This window comes from Hemiscyllium ocellatum, chromosome 5 (genome assembly GCF_020745735.1).
Source record: "Hemiscyllium ocellatum isolate sHemOce1 chromosome 5, sHemOce1.pat.X.cur, whole genome shotgun sequence".
Classification (NCBI taxonomy): Eukaryota; Metazoa; Chordata; class Chondrichthyes; order Orectolobiformes; family Hemiscylliidae; genus Hemiscyllium; species Hemiscyllium ocellatum.
This window is the reverse complement of record NC_083405.1, coordinates 64,278,341-64,299,089: the sequence shown is the minus strand read 5'-3', so window position 1 is coordinate 64,299,089 and position 20,749 is coordinate 64,278,341. Positions and strand designations below refer to the sequence as shown.

The 20,749-nt window shown below is 38.5% G+C and overlaps 1 protein-coding gene across 1 annotated transcript in view; it reads left to right on the top strand.

The window, feature by feature from the left end:
- The window catches only part of LOC132816198 (band 4.1-like protein 4B), a 373,493-nt gene that overhangs the window by 162,652 nt on the left and 190,092 nt on the right, over nt 1–20,749 (top strand). The window contains exons 3-4 of the mRNA XM_060825694.1: nt 8,007–8,049; nt 8,202–8,277. Coding sequence (XP_060681677.1) covers nt 8,007–8,049; nt 8,202–8,277 — 119 coding nt within the window. The remainder of the gene's footprint in view (nt 1–8,006; nt 8,050–8,201; nt 8,278–20,749) is intronic.

Sequence of the window (20,749 nt, the reverse complement as noted above, 5' to 3'; positions counted from 1 at the left end):
TTTGGTTTACTTTGGGAGCTGAAACTCAATACATTTTTCACATAATGCAAGAAATGTTCTAGTTACAATGGAACATTAAATTTGTAGTACAGACTTAGAAGTTTTCAGAGGTGGGGGTGAGCTCAGATGATGCAAGATACATTTCTTGAGATTTAGAGCCTGCTGACAGATTTTGGTACATTTTAAAGTACATGGCTTATGTACAAGATTTGTTTCCGGAATCCATATACTGTTTATATATAAGGTTGCAACTCTAGCAGTTAATCTGCTTCAAGTTAACCTACATGGCTGAGTCTTAAATTGAACAAAAATATGAGACAACCCTCAATGTCTTTGTCCGTAACAACATGAAGTGTTCACAATATAGTTTCCCCTTCAGTGGACAATTCCTTAGCAATAAGTCAGTTTAACTAAGTTGAGAAAGTCAAGTGATCAAGGTGTATCCTGGATCAACTGCAAGCAAGAGAAGATCAAAGGCATGTTGCTAAATGTCCCTAAAATTTTCTCAAATTTTATCTGGGACACAGCAGAGTTTCTAATAGAACTGAAAATGTTTAAACAGCTTTCAGACTTTTGATTTCTAGATTATGGTATGTCCATTGCAGAAAAGCAAGAAATGTTAGCTGTTTGGAATGGAGTTGATATGGCCTTAATATATCAGGATTAATAGCCGTAGAGCTAAAATGTCCTACAAGAAATTGACCAGATTAGAAGACCAACACAGAGTCGGGTTAAACTTCTGTATTCATCATTTAGAACTCATGTCAGTTGCAAGAAGTCTCCAGAATCCATGGACCACTTTGTCAGCAGATGCAGAAAAAAGCACAGCAGGTCAAGCAGCATCCAAGGAGCAGGAAAATCGACTTTTCGGGCAAAGGCCCTTCATCTGATGAAAGCACCTGCTGTGTTTTTCCAGCACCACTCTGGTTTCCAGCATCTGCGGTCCTCACTTTTGCCTAGATGGGCGAAAAGGGCTATTTACGTGATTTTTCAGATAGGGTGCGAGCAAATGGAGTTACTGAGTTGGTGATTGATCCACCCCCTCATCTGTACTTTCAAAAGCTGAACAAACCAAGGACTCCTGCTATCAAAAACTGGGGCAAGTTTCCTATAATGCAGATCATTCTCAGCAGGAGCAGCTACAAAAAACATCATCTTGAATTCGAAATCAATGTTAAAGAAAATGCAGACCTCAAAAAAACTAGTGGAGTTGCAGAGCACGCCCAATAAAGAACTCCAAATCAGGGAGACAGTCCGTTCAGAAATGTCAACAATGAGGCTTTGCTGGAAGAATGACATAGAGGAAATCAAACACCCAGTGATGTTGTAGGTAGAAGAGGCCGATTCTTCAAAGAAAAGGAAGAAAATATTGAAGATCTTGCCATTGGAATTGGGTAAGAAGGGGAAACTGTACTGGTCCAGTAAAGGACAAATGCAGAGAGTTGCTTGTAGCATGCCTGGAGGAGTCAGCAGAGAAGCACTTCACTAGCACTCAGAGAACAGTATAGGATCAAAGAATTGAAAAGTAAGGGCACGACTGGAACAAGGTGTTCTTGTTGCTGTTTGATTTAAAATCTGAAAACACTGGTCATTTTGAGAACATACAGTTAGTATGCTTGTATGCCCAGCTAGATGAGAAATGATAAACATACAACACAGAAACAGACTTTTGGCCCATCATGGAGGAGAAAGTGAGGACTGCAGATGCTGGAGATCCGAGCTGAAAATGTGTTGCTGGAAAAGCGCAGCAAGTCAGGCAGCATCCAAGGAGCAGGAGTATCGACATTTCGGGCATGAACCCTTCCTGAAGAAGGGCGTATGCCTGAAACGTCGATTCTCCTGCTCCTTGGATGCTGCCTGACCTGCTGCGCTTTTCGAGCAACGCATTTTCAGTTTTGGCCCATCATGTCTATGTCGACCAACAAACACCAAATTACACTAATCCCATTTACCTGGACTTGTTCCGTAGCCTACCATACCCCAGCATTTTAAGTGTTCATCCAGATGCTAGAAGACATGCTTCCACCACCCAGTTGGGCAGTGTGTTCTATAGTTCTGTGCTCCTGTTACTTTATGCCACTTGGTCTTAGACATATCTGCCATTGGGAAAAGATTCTCACGATCTATTCTGTCTATAACTCACCATTTTATCTACCTAAATCAGATTTGCCTTCTGCCTCCTCTGCTCCAAGAGAAATAAACCCAGTCTATCCACTGACTTCTCATAACTCCATTTTTTTTTTACCCCAGGCAACATCCCAGTGAATTTTTTCTGCAGCTTCTCCAGTGTAATCATGTCCTTCAGATTATGTGCAGTTCTGGTTGCCACAGTGTATTCCATCTGTAGCCTGACAAATGTTTTAAAGTTGTAACAAGAGTCTGGTGCTCCTATATTTTATGTCCTGACTAAGGTAAGCATCTTGTATGCCACCTTCATCACCCTGTCAGCCTGCTCTGGGATCTTCAGGGATCTATGAATTTGTATACCAAGTTCCCTTTGTTCTTCAGTACTTCCTAGTGACCTACCATTCACTGTATACGTCCCTCCTGTATTAGACCTGTCAAAATGCATCACATCATACTGATCATAATTAAGTTCCATCTGTAATTGCTCTGCCCAATTTAACAGCTGATAATCGCAGACTACAGTCTGATATCTATCCTCTCTATGAACAATAGCACTAATTTTCATGTCACCTACATACTTACTAATTGACCTTCTGCATTCACATCTGAGTTGTTAATGTACTTAATAAACAGCAAGGGTCTCAGCACTTGGGGTTTTGCCTTGATCCCATCTGCCAAAGATATTTAGTGGCTTCTTTTTGTCCTTCTAATTTCTTAGGTAGTAGTGGTTGTACTGTCAAAGGAGCCTTGGTGAGTCGCTGCAGTGGATCTTGCAGATCGTATACACTGCTACTATTGGGGTGGAGGGAGTATCAGTCAAGTGTATTGCTTTGTTCTAGATAATGTTAAGATTCCTAAGTGTTAGAGTTACAGTCATCCAGGCAAGTGGACAGCACTCAAGCACACTCCTGACTTGCGCCTTGTGGATTGCAGAAAGGCACTGGGGAGGCAGAAGGTGAGTTGACTGTCACAGAATTTGTAGCCACTGACCTGGTAGCAGTATTTATAAGGATTGTCAGTTCAATTGCTGATCAATGGTAGCTCCCATGCTCTTGATACTGGACCAAAGATAGTAATTGCTTTGAACATTAAGGTGAGGTGGTTAGATTCTGTCTTGTTGGAGAGCATCATTGTTTGGCATTTGTGTGGCATGAGTAGCATTTGCCGTCATCAACCCAAATCTGGATGCTGTATAGGCCCCACTACACATGAGCACTGACCACCCAAGTTTCTCCTTATTTACTTAGAGAACACTTCACAAATTTTGCATGCCTTGTGAAATTGCCTTTTACCTTTTCTATTCGAAAAAGAGTCAGCATCAGCTTCTCCAATCTCTCCATGTAACCTGCATTCCAGTATGTCTCCTCTGCACCCTTTCCAGAACTTTAGCCTTCCCATCGTGTAGTGCCCATGCTGACACACACTATTCCAGCTGAAACTGACAAATGATTTAACAGTGGCTTTAGGATGGCTTCTTTGTGTTTAGTGCCTTTATTTATGAAGCTAAGGATTTTATGTTGTACTCATTAAGAATAAGGTCAGAGTTGGACTGAGTGATCAGTAAGTACCTTTTGATATACATTTTGTGATCGTTTGAAATTTGACATTCTTCCATTTGTTCAGATGAGAGCAAGATAAAATGTTTCAGCAACTTGTTTACTTTCACAGTCATATTCAAGTTTTGTAACATCCTATCAATCCGTTCTGTAACATTTGAATATTATCGCAAAGAAATTTTCAAGTCTTCATATTCCACTTCACATTCCATAACATTTTTATCATACTGATGTAATGGAAAGCGTCTTCATGATGAAACTGAGCTGTTGTTTCCGTTAGGATTACAAAGGCAGAATTGGTAACAACAGGGTTAAGCAGGTGTTGCTAGCATGTTGGTTTCTTCACTAGCTAATGAAGACAAAGTCTGCAGCCACATTCTTTCCAGTTGAATCAGTGTGGGGCTGGTTTCTCAATTTGAATATCATTTCCTGATGAAGGTTTGAAGGTCTTTGCAAGGTTATCAGGGCTGGGATTGCTTGAGTCTTGTCTTGATTCAATGTCTGTATCATTGCTTGTAATAAGGCACCAAGGAAAATCTCTGCACTGAGAATGTTCATAAGTAATTTATAACTCTAGGCTATGTGTTGTCAGTGTTTGGTAATATTATCAGTTATTATGGTTTCACTATCTCTGTTAATTATTATATTTCTCAAAAATTGAAAACTTTTATTTAAACTTAGAGAATATTCACTAATATAATTCCCATACATGCAATCGCTTCAAGTTTAAAAAGCTGTACATAGTTAAGGCAAAGACACATGTTTAAATATTATTTGTTTGGGATTGCAGTATGAGTCAAGCAGCAAATGAAGCTTTTGGCCTTGTCCAGTCATCCTGTCTTTCTTATTTGAAAGCTGCATTGCTCCTTAGTTGTAACTTTAAAATTCTACTTAATCATTATTTAAACATGTGTAGAAATACAGATTACTGTAAACTTTTATTTGAATAACTCAAGTTTGGACAAAATCTTTCTTGTATTCCATCGGTTCTGTGTGAGTGCTTAAATTATTGTTTAAATGCTTTCACAGTGCTTGCTTGTATTTCTATTTCCCTCCCTCATTTCCATATTTATACAAATGATTCAAAATGGGCAATTTGGAATGCAGTTTTGGGGGAAGAAATGTATTGCAGAACTCCATGTGGAATCAATAAAAATATGTTGATGTTTTGTCAATATTTGGAATGCTGATGAATATGAGCTTGAAAGTGAAATTAACTCCGCAAAAAGTTAAATTTATTACAAACCGATTCATACCAATCATAATTTGTAACTTTAATTCTACTAGTTGTTTTCAAAATGACATCCAAAATCCTCAAGGGAGAAGTTACTTAAAGATTTGAAGAAATCATCATACTTTCTATGCTTAATAGAGATTAAGATCTAATAAATGCATTTGTACATATATATCAGAGGGTTCTGTATCTGCAAGGTATATGAGTGATCCCTATCCTTTGAATCATTAAGATTGTACATGGAGTATAGGGAACTCAGGGACTCTGAGTGATCCAACTGATCTTTTCTCTATTATTTCATTGATAATGCAATTTATGATTTTAAGTACAAATCTACATAGGTTATGCAGCAATGCAGCTTGTTTTTAAAACTAAACAAAGCTTTCTGAGTAGAGATTGGATGTGGATAATTCTCATTATTTACAAGGTTCTGTGTTACTACACTCAGCAGTGTCTTTCAGTGTTTTTGAGAAATGGGAGGTATAACTTACATTCATCGCATGAGTTCAAGTTAACGTACTATCTGTTGTACTGCAAGGATTAGGTTAACTTGGCATCCCTCAACATTAAAAGAATTTAGTCTGGACATAAAAGAACAGATTAGAGAGGGCATGGAAGGAGCTGGAGGTGTGAGCTCAGATTCCAAATCTGGCCATCTTGGTTAGAGTGCACTGAGCTGAATATTCAGAAGCTAAATGGAAGATTTTAAAATAAAGACAAGATTGAGAGAGAAGAAGGAAGAAAATTGTGATGGAACTGGGGGGAGAAAAGTAGAGTTAAATGAGTTTGTGTAATCTATTGATAGTCAGTCAGGTTTCTCAAGTCAGTCTCCAATCCATGAGAATGATCTATAATTCTGTGAGGAGGACTTCCCTGCACTATGTGACATCTCTAAAGCTGTTTGTTGCTATGATTATTTTGTGGCTTTACTGGATCATTCAAAGGTACATTTAAAGAAAATCATTCCAGATTGGCTTATTGATTGTGATTGCAACTTGTATGGTGGTTCAAAAATGGTTCACACAGAGTTTAAATGGCATACACAATGAATTATGTCTGGTCTGCACATTAGATGTTTTCAGTAGTACCTTGTTAGAACAAAGAAAATTGCAGACTCTGGAAATATGAAATAAAAACAGAGGATGCTGGAAATATTGAACAGCATCTATGCAGAGTAACCGACTCAAATGTCTTAGGTCAATAACCAGCTCTGATAAAAGGAAGCAAAAATAAATAAAAGGAAATGAAAAGGAGAATTTAAAAAAACCAGCTTTGATGAAAGGCATTAACCCAAACTGCAGCATTAATTTTCTTTCAGAAGGCCTGCACTACTGTGTGCTTTCAACATTTTCTGATTTGGTTGTATTATTAGTGGTCAGATTCCCTACTGTCGTCTTATTTTCCCCATTTCTTTAACTTTATTTAACACTTTGAATTTCAGTCCTGAATATTCAGTGCAGTTGTCTGAGTGCAAGAAAGTATAATTTGTATGCTAACTGCTTTCATCATTATAGCATAATATCTAATTGAACAGGTTATCATTTGTAACAAAAACCATTAACAAATCTAAAGTGCAGGATAATTATCTGAAACCAAACGTGATCATTAATGATTAAATTCAGAAGGGCAGTAGGTGTTTTGCAGTGATCTCTAAAACAATTTAATCTTGAAAATCTAACTTTGAAGAACTAATAATAGCAATACCCCAGCTACAAATTATGTATTGTTGGAAATAATGTAATGTAATGTTGGTATGCAAGTCATACAGGGAATTTATCAGAAAGGCCATTTAGTTATCTTTCAAATCCTGCCCACTGAAAGTTTAATATAAAAAGATATTCAAGATTTTCTTTACCTTTTCCCCTGCCCATTTTCTCCCTCCACACATCCTGCTTTTGAACATCTGCATCAAACATTGATGTAAAATTTCCCCAATTTATTTTGGAGATGGAGATGCTAATTAATCCTTAAGTGATGTGCATAAATGTAGCATATTGACTAGAGGTTGGGTAGACTGTTGAAGATCCATTTCTCATTGAGCATTGAGTTTCAGGGGAAGTGCCTGTTGTATTTCTTAGCAGTTTTTGGAAGTCAAATAGGATTTGTATTTGCTTAAATTGGCTTAGGAGTATTTTTCTGTATTCAAAATTGCTTTTTCATACACTATAAGATACCCAGCTTAAGCATTAATTCAGAAAATGTCCTCATTTTGGTTACTGATCTCAATGTATGGCGCGCATGACCTTGGAAAACCTCATCAGTGTTTAAGTCTTCAGTCTGTATATATAAATGCCCTTGAGAGGATTCATTTATTATCTTTGTGAAAAATTTTTGTTTTTGATCCTAATTTAGGAGAAAATAACGCCATATCCAAATCACAGCATTTATGCTGGCATGTGTTTCATCTGTGATGATGTTATGGCTTTAAGAGGTATATTTTGTCCTTTTTTTTAATGGAGAAAAGTTGAGACAGAGGTAAGGAGTGGTCTGTTCCCAGTCAATAAAGTCAACAGCTTGTGAGCCCTTGGGATTTTCTTTTTAAAGATGGAACAATAGAAGCAGCATGAAAGGGTGGGGTCACACTTCCACAGAACCAAGGTTTTAGTTGAACTTTGTCTAGATGCTGAGTTCTTAAAAATGGATGTGGAACTGCTATTCCTATCTCTGTTACAATAAAAAGCTGCTAGAATTACATGTGAGACAATCCATTTCACTGAATTTACCTTTGCCAAGGGTGTGTTTATGTGATGTTACTATATTGGAACACTTGCTGTTTAGAAGTTATATAATCTGTTATTCTGTTAAGTTTTCCAATAGAGTTAAGTTATTCCAATTCTTTGTTCTCTTGTTTGTAATTTACCTGCAAAGTAAGAATAAAGTGTGTTTTGCTTCAAACCTGGTAATTTGTTCAATTTAATTCGTTGTTTCTTTTTTCTTTGAATTGAATCTATAATACAATGCCTTACACTTGCCTTTTATAAATAAGAAAATGTTCGGGCCTAAGCTATTTTCTCAATATATTTTGAGGGGACTTAGTGTGGTCCATAACAAATGGTATTCATGAAAACTGTATTTTTTTTTTAAAACAGCACTGGTTAGACTGCACAAAACCTATCAAGAAACAAGTGAAAAGTAAGTATACATGATTGACTTGCAGTTTAATTCATTTTGATCTTGATGTTTATGTAATTATTCTGTAGTGTCTTCACATGATCAGTCATTTTGCAATACTGTTAGGTTATAAAAAGTGAATAATTAATTTGTTAATTGTTTTCTTTCCTCAGTTGGACCTTACAGTTTCTACTTCAGAATAAAATTCTATTCCTCTGAACCAAACAATCTTCGAGAAGAGTTTACACGGTAGGAATATATCATGTAGGATGTTAATTATAGCAAGTGCTTTCAAATTTTTGTTATTAATGAAAATTATTTTCGTTGTGAGGATTAGAATAATAGTTACAAGGCTGCCTTTCGTGCCTATCCATTGTGACTATGCAGGCATGAATAGCCAACTGTGTGAAATTGGAGGCATAGGAGGTCAGTCTGGCAGGTTTCTTTTCTTGAACATGATTTGAGAGTCTTGGGTTTTTGACCACGTTCCAGCAGATTTCACTTTTTCTGGGGACAGATCATCAATCACTCAATTTGATACATTTGATTAACCAATTTACCATGGTGGGATTTGAACTGACTGCTTCCCATTTGCTAATTTGGTACCATAACCACGTGGCAACCATACCAATATGATGCCTGAAATAGATGGAAATTTAAATTTTTGAATGTGAATGGATCCTCTAGCATGATAAAGGGCTTTTGCCCAAAAATTCGATTCTCCTGCTTCTCAGATACTGCTTGACCTGCTGCGCTTTTCCAGCACCATTCTCTTGACAGTATTTTTCATTTGTTTCGTTTGTCTTTTAATACTAAAACGAAATGCATTTATGTATCTACACAATATTCCTGTCTTCCAGTTGCACTTCTACTCTTTCCTGTGTCTTTTCTGTTCTTTCCCTAGTTCTTGCCAACATTTCATTCCCTTTTTCTTACACTCTTCTCTTTGTTCACTATGTGCACAAGCTTTCTCCATTTGTCCTTCTGCATCCTTGTCCTGATCAATAAAAGCCAAACTGTCTAGTTTGAAATGTAAATAAAGTTTGGACTGTTAACTGTCAGTCAACAGTAATTTGTGCATTCTTCATAGCAATGTTTGTGCCAATCAGCACTGTCCTCCCATACTATATCAAATTTCTTTTTCCTTTACTTTGGTAGTCCTTGCAAATGTGTAGATCGAAAGAGAATCAAAGGGTATGGTGTGAAATTAGGGACAGGATATTGAGTTGGATGGCCAGCTGTGATCACATTTAAGGCGAATCAAGTTCAAAGAGGTGAATGGGTGTCTTCTGGTTCTATTTTCTATCATCTTAACCTGACTGCAAAATGAAAATGTCTTTTTTTCCAGCAGCACCTCAGTTAATTGCCTCAAGAATTTAAAACAAAAACTAATCGCCTTAGAAGCTGTTATGAGGGAATTTTGCAAATTGACAGGTATTTGGAAATTCACACAGCTGAAAAAAACAGTCCAGCATGGAATGGCTGTCAAAAAAAATTTTAAAAAAACAAAATTACAACTGTATTGTGGAAGATATATAGATTTCTCTAGATTTGCTATAGACAGTTGATTTCAATAAACGGACAAAATTTGATATGTGGATTAATGTATTGCAAATTGGCTTAAAGTATGGAGTTCCCAAATAGTTTCTGACATGAATGGCAATCTCACCTCTACTGTGCACTTGTTTGAATCAGCTATGAATATAGCAATTCATTTGGCTTCTGATCTCATTAAAATATTGGCCCAAATACATAAATTGAGTTGAGATGTGCATGACATAAAGGCAGCATTTGAACAGTTATGGCATCAGGTTTCTTTACTGAACAAGAATCACAAATAAATACTAATAAATAAATTTATTACAAATAATAGATTTTGGCTACACGTACGTATTGGACCTTTGACATATAACTTTACCAGTTAAAACTCTAGCCCCTGCTGTGTCAAACTTCCCTTGACACACAGAGAGAGACCAAAAGTATGGTTATTTTGGGCAGACTGAGAGAGAGAGAGACTGGGCAGTTCAATTGCCCTTCTCATAGTCCTTATTGAGATGATCCTTATGGCTTGGTGGGACTTGATATTCCTCAATCTTCCTATTCCAAGTACTTTCAATTGCCAACATGAGGCCTAGTGTGTTTGAATCACACTGACAAAGTCTCTGTGACTTACTGGTTAAGAGCCACTGCTGACACCAACTGATGACATGAAATAAACTAACTAACTTTGTTTCAGGCATAGTTGTGCCATGTAAAAGATGCACTGCAGTAACTCAACAAGGCCCTTCATCAGTACCTCCCATATCTGCAATATGTTTTAAACCAGAAGCACAAGGTCAACAGATGTATGGGAACACCATCATGGGAACACCTGCATGTTCCTCTCCAACCCACACATCATCTAGGAACTATGTCATGATTCTTTTACTGTTGCTGAATCACAATCCAGGAACCATCACCTTAATGAAATTGAGGATGTTCTTATACCCTAAGAGTTGCAGCACTTAAAGCAACTCACCATCACCTTCTCTAGTACAGTTAAGGTAGGGAATAAATGCTGGCCTAGCCAACAATGCCCACAGCCCATGAACGAATAAAAATAAAAATTGTCCTTGTGCATTCCTGCAATTGTAAATGGACTCATTTGATTGACCACTGAGCATCGTGATAGGTCTCTGGAGTCACAGATAAATACTGAAGCATAAATCATGTTACAAAATTTCTGCAGAATGTTTGGGAATCTGCTGCAATTATGAGGGACAATTGAAGCAGACAGAAAGGATTGAATCAAATGCTAAGTCTACCTGCATAAGTTATTTTCTGCAGCCTGAGAGGTGTAACATTACAATCAGGAATTATTTTCTCCTGCTAAAAATAAATTTTTCTTTATAAAATCACATTGTGTAAAACAGCAAATTGATTTGAAAAAGATCAAACTGAATAAATAATTCAGTGTGTGTTTCCTGTCCAAGATTTGAGTTCCATCACTTGAAAATTCTTACAGCTGATCTTATGATAGAGACTACTGAATAAAAAGTCTGAACCTAGGAGAATATCTTACATGTCTTTTTTGTTTGATTATAGCACTCTGTGCATGAGTACTATTGTTGATCCCAGCTGTAGTTACCTACTTTCAAAAGAACACACGCACACAGCTTCTAAATCTGGGGGGAAATATATAATACATCTACGCAGTGTTACCTGAAAAGTTTTTGACCAAACAACAATTAAATTCAGGAAAAAGAAATAATGCACAAAATTTCCTAATTTAGCATCTGAAGCTAAAGGCACTTTTTACACAAGCTGGAGGCATTAAGTTGTCTTCCTGGATTGATGTGACTAGCTGAAGTCATTTTTTCTGGGCAAAGTCAGACATCACATGACATCAGATTATATAATATATACCGATTTATTTGAAATCACAAACTTTTGGAGCGCTGCTCAATTCATCAGGTCCTACCTAGTCTAACACCAGCACCTCCATGCCATGGCTACTTTTCCTGCAGACAGTATGGTAAATTCCAGTTTCTCCTTGTGGAACCCTGCACCTGTGGTGATCAGATCTTCCAGTGTGTTTTAAAATCAGATTACATTTAAGGAAAAGAGAAAGAGCAAAGGCTGATGCTAATGTGGCAGGATTTCTGAGACTCTGAACAAATACAGTGTGCTGTTTTTCATTTAAAACTGATCATGTGCTCTCTCTCTGAAATTGTTGCAGACTTGGATTCTCAATACATGAATCCTGTATATTGAAAATGCAATGTTGATATAGTAACTAGTGTCTTTTGGAAGTGTTTTTTTCCTAAGAAGTTCAAAATGCATATGCAAATATCCAGTCAACTGTTTTCAAAATTAATATTTTAGATAATACTACTTCATAACTGAGGAACAAAAACTGCAACCAAACTTCTGCTTTCTGCAATAGTCATCAAGTGATTTTGATATCCAATTATAACACAATTTCTACATCCTTGGCTTCCAGCATGTATTATATCAAGCTTCCGTTTTGAATTTTCTGTTTTGGCGATCACAAATGATGGAGTATTTGTTGGGAAATAAAGTGCTCTCAACTTTAGCAGATACATTTGGCTCAGCTACAACACTGGCAAGATGCACAATAGGCCCATGTCCCTTTGCAGCCACCACAAACTAAGAACACGTACCTATGCATTTGTATAATTTGTATTTTCTTTACCATCTGTCTGTGACTTGTGAATTAGCCTGGTAATGGATAATGACTGACATTTTGGATATTATATTTAACTGTGCTATACCTTACACTGGGATGAGGTCAGAAGTGGCTGAAGTGGTCTGGGAAAGGACTTTGGCAGAAAATGTTAATTGACGAAAAATGGCAGATTAGATTAGATTGGATTAGATTCCCTACAGTATGGAAAGGCCCTTCGGCCCAACAAGTCCACACTGAACCTTGGAAGAGTAACCACCCAGAGCCATTCCCTACCCTAAATTTACCCCTGACTAATGCACCTAACACTATGGGCAATTTCGCATGGCCAATTTTTTTAGAATCCCTACAGTGTGGAAACAGGCCCTTTGGCCCAACAAGTCCACACGAACCATCCAAAGAGTAACCTACTCTATGTTTAAGAAAATACTTTAAGTCTCATGGCTAAGATATATCCCAGCAAGGAAAAAGGATTCTAGAAAGGAGATAAACTGATCATCATTATCTAGAGAAGTTAACAATTGTATATTTTACTCCTTTAAATTTTAAATAATGTGGCAAAGATTAATGGTAAACCAGAAAATTGGGCAACTTCTAAAAGCTGACAAAAGAGGGACCAAGAAAATAATAGAGAGAAAAAATAAACTGAGTGCAGACTACATAAAAATGATTAGTAAGAGCTTCTTTTAAGAAAGCAAAAAGGAACAGAGACCGAAATGAAGATTAGCCCCTGAGAGAATGAAGCTGGGGAAATAATAATGGGGAACTAGGAAATGACAGAGGAGCTGAATAAATACTCTACATGGTAAAGGGCATTAATAGCATTCTAAAACATTTCCAAAAGGTGTTTGATAAAATTATTGCTCATAAAGTTACTTAATAAGATGAGGTATAGTAGTCACCCTACTGATTCTTCTGTATGGCTCCGAAACTTGGGCGATGTATATACGCCACCTCAAAGTCCTTAAGTACCATTAGTACTGTTTGAGACAGATTCTTCACATCACCTCGGAGGACAGGTGTGCTAACATCAATATCCTAGAAGGAGCCAATAGCACCAGCATCTAGGCTGTGGTCATCTGAAACCAACTCCACTGGGCAAGTTACGTGCTTATGTTGCTCATGTTCAAACTGCCAAAGCAGACCTCCTTCACCCAGTTTGACGAAGATGCTTGACAAAGGAAGAGTTTCAAAAACTCGCTGAAGACTTCCCTTAAGAAATGCAGTATCAATGTGAAGGCATGGTGTCATGACACAGAGGTGAAGCCCTCTGTTAATAGAACATAGAACAGTATAGCACAGAACAGGCCCTTCAGCCCACGATGTTGTGCCAACCATTGATTCTCATTAAAGGTAAACCTAATGTACAAACCCTCAAATTTCTGAGACCTTATGCATGTCCAGCAGTCTCTTAAATATCCCCAATGACCTCGCTTCTTCAACTGCTGCTGGCAACGCATTCCATGCTCTCTCAACTCTCTGTGTAAAGAACCCGCCTCTGACATCCCCTCTATACTTTCCGCCAAACATCTTAAAACTATGACCCCTCATATTAACAATTTCTGCCCTGGGAAAAAGTCTCGGGCTATCAACTCTACCTATGCCTCTCATTATCTTGTACACCTCAATTAGGTCCCCTCTCTTCCTCCTTTTTTCCAATGTAAAAGGTCCGAGCTCAGTCAACCTCTCTTCGTAAGATAAGCCCTTCATTCCAGGCAGCATCCTGATAAACCTCCTCTGAACCCTCTCCAAAGCATCCACATCTTTCCTATAATAGAGCGACTAGAACTGGACACAGTATTCCAAGTGCAGTCTGACCAAAGTTTTATAGAGCTGCAATAAATTCTCATGACTCTTAATCTCAATCCCCCTGTTAATGAAAGCCAAAACACTATATGCTTTCTTAACAACCCTGTCCACTTAGATGGCAATTTTAAGGGATCTATGCACCTGCACACCAAGGTCCCACTGTCCCTCCACACTGCCAAACCAAACACCCAGAAAAGCTTACCTCGTCTTGTAGTCTGTTAAAATATGAGTGACAAAGAACTCCCAGATTCCACAATTTAAAGAAAATAGCATTGATTTATTTTTTAACTCTAGAAGTGAACATTAAACAACTATTCACAATTCTAAGCTCCCCCTTTCTCTTTACTGCTTATTATCTGCCTCTACTCTATAACAATATGCTGTTCCAATAAGACACTTATTAAAATTACATCAACTTAATTTCAAAACCACACACCCACTGTCATCATTTGTGTCTTTTATCTTCAGCTGAAGATCTACGAGTCGTCGTCTGTCTTTACTGTGAGTATGTTTCATATGAAAAGGTACCTTTGATAGATAGTGCTTCCTAATTTCTTGAAGAGCAAGATGTTAGTTCTCCATGCATTTGTTTTGACAGCAGTTGCTCTCTGACCAATTTTCAAAATGTCCTTATTCTTATACCCTCCCAACATTGGATTGTTTCATTGGTTCAATGTTGGCAAAACAATAAATTTAAACTCGACTTGGGTTTTAGTATCCGGGGCATAATTTAAACTAGTTAAACTAGAATTGTTGTCAAAACAGCAACCAAAAATTGGGTATCCATTTCACAGCCAAATGTTACCTATTTTCAATCTTCCAGTACCTTCTGGGACCGCCATCTAGTCATATACACAGGTGCTTGTAATCTCTCAGTTCAGAACAGCATTCATTCTCTTAAAAGTACAGTACACTCCTTTAACTTCATAATAATGGGATACACACATTCAGAAGAAACCAACTTGCAGGTAACTCCTGTATGAAAGAGCACAACTCTTCAAGTATACCCATCAGCCAAAGAGAGTATGGGGATGGGATCTGCGAAAGGAATGCGAGCAATGTCAAGGCCAAGGACTAATTCCACTTCTTGGAAACCTCGACCAAATATGTAGTCAGAGGTGGAGCTCTAAGATCAGGCTCATTATATTAGATTACTTACAGTGTGGAAACAGGCCCTTCGGCCCAAAACGTCCACACCGACCCACAACCCACCCAGACCCAGTTCCCTCTATCTACCCCTTCACCTAACACTACGGGCAATTTAGCATGGCCAGTTCACCTGACCTGCACATCTTTGGATTGTGGGAGGAAACCGGAGCACCTGGAGGAAACCCACACAGACACAGGAGAATGAATGTGCAAACTCCACACAGACAGTCACCCGAGGCTGGAATCGAACCTGGGACCCTGTTGGTGTGAGGCTGCAGTGCTAACCACTGAGCCACCGTGCCATCCTAATGCAAGGCTATGCAAGGACCAGCCAGAACTCATGACCAGTCACATGAATGTCCTAGGCAGAAGTGAGTACTGCTCATGCTGGAGATTAGAGTCAAGATTAGAGTGGTGCTGGAAAAGCACAGCAGGTCAGGCAGCCTCCGAGGAGCAGGAAAATCGATGTTCTGGGCAAAAGCCCTTCACCAGCAATGAGTTAGGACACAAATGTCCTAAGTGGGCAATGATACCTATTAGTGAGTGATTACAGATGATGACTTTGTCAATCCCCTTTAGCATCTTATATGCCTCATTTAAATCTATCCTCATTTTTCTACACTCAAGTTCATGAAGGCCTAAACTGCTCAATCTTTCCTCGTCAGATAAACCTTTCCCCTCTGGAATTAATCTAATGAATGTCCTCTGAACTGCCACTAATGAAATTATATCCGCCTTTAAAGGACCAAAATGTGTTCGCAGTACTCCAGATATGATGTCACCAATGCCTTGTACAATTGCAACTATACTTTCCTCCATTCTTTTAGCAATAAATGCCAAAATTTCCACTTCCCCTCCCTTGCATTCTAGCTTTCTGTGATTCATGCATGAGGACTCCCAGATCCTTCTGTACTGAAGCATTTTGAAGTTTCTTTCCGTTTAGATAATTTGCCTTTTTATTCTTCTGGCCAAAATGGATAAACTCTCACTTAACGACACTAAACTTCATCTGCCAAAGTTTGGTCCATTTACCTAACTGTCCATATACCTTTATAAATGTCTTATTTCTTCATTGCAACTTATTTTTCCAAGTATTTTAGTGACATCTCCAAACTTGTGTATAGTACATTTCTACCCCCGTGTCCACGGTATTAATGCAGATTCTACAGCTGAGGAACAAACCCTGTGGCAATCCACTAGTTACAGCTTGCCAACTGGAAAATGACCTATTTTTCCCGACTCTGTGCTTTCTGTTGGTTAGCCAATCTTCTATCCAAGCTTATGCATTACCACTAACCCTATGTGAACTTACCTGTGTATTAACCTCTTATGCAACACGTTAATAAATACCTTCTGGATGTCCTGATGTACTGCCCCCATTATCCATTTGTTACATCTTTGAAGAACTCTAGCAGATTAGTCCATGATTTAGCCTTCGTAAAACCATTCTAACTCTGATGGAATGCATTTTGACTTCCCAAATTCCCTGTTAGTACTTCATTAATAATGAATTCCAACAATTTTCTAATGACAACCATTAAACTAACTGGGCTATAGGTTAATAAAAGCAGGAATTGTGGATACTGGAGACCAGAAAGAAAAGTGAAGTGCTGGAGAAACTCAGCAGGTCTGTTAGCTTGGGTGAAGAGATGAAGAATTAACGTTTCAATTCCAGTGACCCTTCATCAGAATTGAAAGCAGCTGGGAATGGTGGTATTTAAATATTTCCTACTTTCTGCCTCTTTTTTTGAATAAGGGCATTACATTAGCATTTTACCAATTTGCTTGAGTCTTTCCAGAATCCATGGACTTTAGGAATATTATGACCAATGCATCCAATATCTCTGCTGCAACTTGCTTTAAGACCCAGGGATGTACGCCATCAGATCCTGGGATTTGCATGCCTTCAGTTCCAATAATTTGCTCAGTACTTCTCTAATGATGGCAATTGTTTTAAGTTCATCCTTTTCTATGACCCTTGTGTTTCCTGAAAAATCTCTACATCCTCCTCACAGTTCACCCTCCCATCCAGCTTTGTGTCAGCTGCAATTGGAAGTATTAACTGAATCAACTATTTCTCAACTAAATCATTAATGTACAGGAATATTGATATGGTGAATAGCTGGGATTGAAGTACTGATCCCTGCAGTACCCCACTAGTCTCTGGCTGCCACTCCGAGAAAGACCTTGTTTATTCCTAACTTTTGCTTCCTGTCTACGAAGCATTTATTTATCCATGTCTGTACACTACTTCAGTCCCATGTGCTTTAATTTTGCACACTAATCTCTTACTTGGGACACAATCGAAAGAGATTTGTTAAGCCTGATTTCTCTACTGGAAATCTATGCTGATTTTGTCCAATCCTGTCATTATTTTCTGAGTGCTCTTCCATTTAATCTTTTATGACAGACTCTGCATTTACTCACTACTAATGTTAGATAAGCTATACATCTCTGTTTTCTATTTTTTTTTGAAAAAAAATAGAGGGGTTACTTTAGCCATTCTCCAATCTGTAGGAACTATCCTGGAGTCTGTAGAATCTTGAAAGATGATCACTTGAGCTTCCATTAGTTGAAGGGCCATTTCCTGAAGTAAACTGGGATGTAGATTATTGGGCATTGAGGATTTATCAGCCTTTTATTCTATAAGTTTCTGCAATACCATTTCCTACTAATACTGATTTCCTTCAGTTTCTGCCTCTTATTAGACTTTGTTGTCCCCAACATTTTTGGGATGTTATTTGTGTCATCCTTTGGTTCTGTCGTCACAAAGCATGTATTTAATTTGTCTGCCATCTGTCATTTTATGCTATAAGACATCCTATTTCTGACTGTAAGACATTTGTCTTAACTAATCTATATTTCTTCACGTACCTATAGAATAAAAATTAGGGAGTCTTCCTAAAACTGTGCAAGGCACTAGTCAGACCACACCTAGAATACTGTGAACAGTTTAGTCAGCTTATCTGAGGAAAGATTGATATTGGAGACAGTCCAGAGAATATTTGCTAGTTTGATCCCAGGTAGTCTGAGGAATAGAGGATGAGTAGGTTGAGCTTGTACTTATTGGTGTTTACAAGAGAGAAAGGAAATCTTTTTGAAATATGTAAGATTCTTAGGGGCTTGACAAGTGTAGATGTGGAGAGGTTGTTTCTCCCTAGCAGAGTGTATAGGACCTGAGGGTATAATCTCAGAATTAGGGATTGCCCATTCAGGACACACGAGGAATCTCTTCTCTCAGAAAGTTGTGAATCTGCAGAGGGCTGTTGAAGCAGAGTTGTTAATTCTGTTCAAGGCTGAGATAACAGATTTTTGATCATTAAGAGAATTAGGCGTTCGGGTATTGAGGCAAGAAAGTTAAGTGGAGGTTTACCAGATCAGCCATAATCTCCTTGAATGGCAGAATGGCTGGAATAGTCTATTTCTTCAAAGTTTGTGAGAAGATTTGTAGCTCGGGTGCTCGTTGTTGTGGTTCTGTTCACCAAGCTGGGAGTTTTTGTTGCAAACATTTCGTCCCCTTTCTAGGTGACATCTTCAGTGCTTGGGAGCCTCCTGTGAAGCGCTTCCTCCGGCATTTATAGTGGTTTGAATCTGCCGCTTCCGGTTGTTAGTTGCTGTCCGCTGCAGTGGCCGGTATGTAGGGTCTAGGTCGATGTATCTGTTGATAGAATTTGTGGATGAGTGCCATGCCTCTAGGACTTCTCTGGCTGTTCTCTGTTTGGCCTGCCCTATAATAGTGGTGTTGTCCCAATCGAATTCATGTTGTTTGTCATCTGAGTGTATGGCTAATAGGGATAGCTGGTCGTGTTGTTTCGTGGCTAGTTGGTGTTCATGGTGTTCAGTCTATTTCTGCTCTTGTGGTCTTATTAAGACATCTCCAGGCCCTTTTCAGTCAGGACTGGTTATTTAAGCGAAGATGGTGGTGTAATTGGAACACTTGAATGTGAATTCAGATGGCAAAAGGTGGAATCTAACTTCATCTAATAATTCTGCAACTGCAGAATGGTTTCTGTAACAATGGCCAAGATTTGTTGTTATTAAAACCCATCCAGTTCACTCATGTTCTTTAGAAATGGAAATGTGCCATCCTTACCTGCTGTGCCCAACATTTAGCAATAGACCCGTAGTAATATGTATAACTCTGTACTGCCCTTTGATATGTTCTAGCAATTCACTTAGTTCAGGGACGGTTGGACAACAAATATTCACCTTTGTAGTGGTTTGTACATTCCATGAATGAGTAAATGAAAATAGAGTACCAAATTTCAGGTAAACCCATTTGATCTACCTGCATAAAAACTGCAGATGCTGGAAATCAGAAACAATAACAGAAATTGCTGGAGAAGCTAATCAGGTCTGACAGCATCTGTGGAGAGAAAAACTGAGGAAGGGTCACAGGACCCAAAACGTTAACTCTGATTTCTGTCCACATATGCTACCAGACCTGAACTTTCCCAGCAGTTTCTGTTTCTGATTTACCTGCATGTTTTTTTTTAAGCTAGTCCTTCTTCTGTCCTTCGTTCTAATAGGACTTTAGTCAATTAAAATTCTTGTTCTCCAATGCTCACCCAACACCAATTAAACATTTTCTCACTAAGATTTATCACTACTTTTCTCCTTCATCCTCTGCACCAAATGGTGTCTGAACATCAATAAATTCAACCTCAATCTCAACCTATCATTTACTCTCTCATCTGAATTCACAATGTTCTTATCCTAATAGTTGCAAAGATTACCCCCAATTAGGCTCAGCACATTTTTAGGCCTGAAATTGCAAACAGGGTCACAGTGATTTTTATCACCATGAAAGCTTAATGCAGGAATTGAGTAAATCAAAACTATCCTGCAAAATAAAGGCCATTCTGACCACGTGATTGTTTATTGTGTGTTGTTCCAATTCACAAATTATCTAAATGCTGCTGCTTTTGAATCTGAAAAGTGCTTGGTCTATCTCACAGTACCCTGGAAAAACCAAGCCTCCTTTCTTAAAGTTTGTGAGAAGATTTGTAGCTCGGGTGCTCGTTGTTGTGGTTCTGTTCGCCGATCTGGGAATTTGTGTTGCAGACGTTTCGTCCCCTGTCTAGGTGACATCCTCAGTGCTTGAGAGCCTCCTGTGAAGCGCTTCTGTGATGTTTCCTCCGGCATTTATAGTGATTTGTACCTGCCGCTTCCGGTTGTCAGTTCCAGCTATCCGCTGCAGTGGCCAGTATATTGGGTCCAGGTCGATGTGCTTATTGACTGAATCTGTGGATGAGTGCCATGCCTCGAGGAGTTCCCTGGCTGTTCTCTGTTTGGCTTGTCCTATAATAGTGGTGTTGTCCCAGTCGAACTCATGTTGCTTGTCATCGGAATGTGTGGCTACTAAAGATAGCTGGTCATGTCATTTCGTGGCTAGTTGGTGTTCATGGATGTGGATCATTAGCTGTCTTCCTGTTTGTCCTATGTAGCGTTTTGTGCAGTCCTTGCATGGGATTTTGTACACTATATTGGTTTTGCTCATGCTGGATATTGGGTCCTTCGTCCTGGTGAGTTATTGTCTGAGGGTGGCTGTTGGTTTGTCTGTTGTTATGAGTCCTA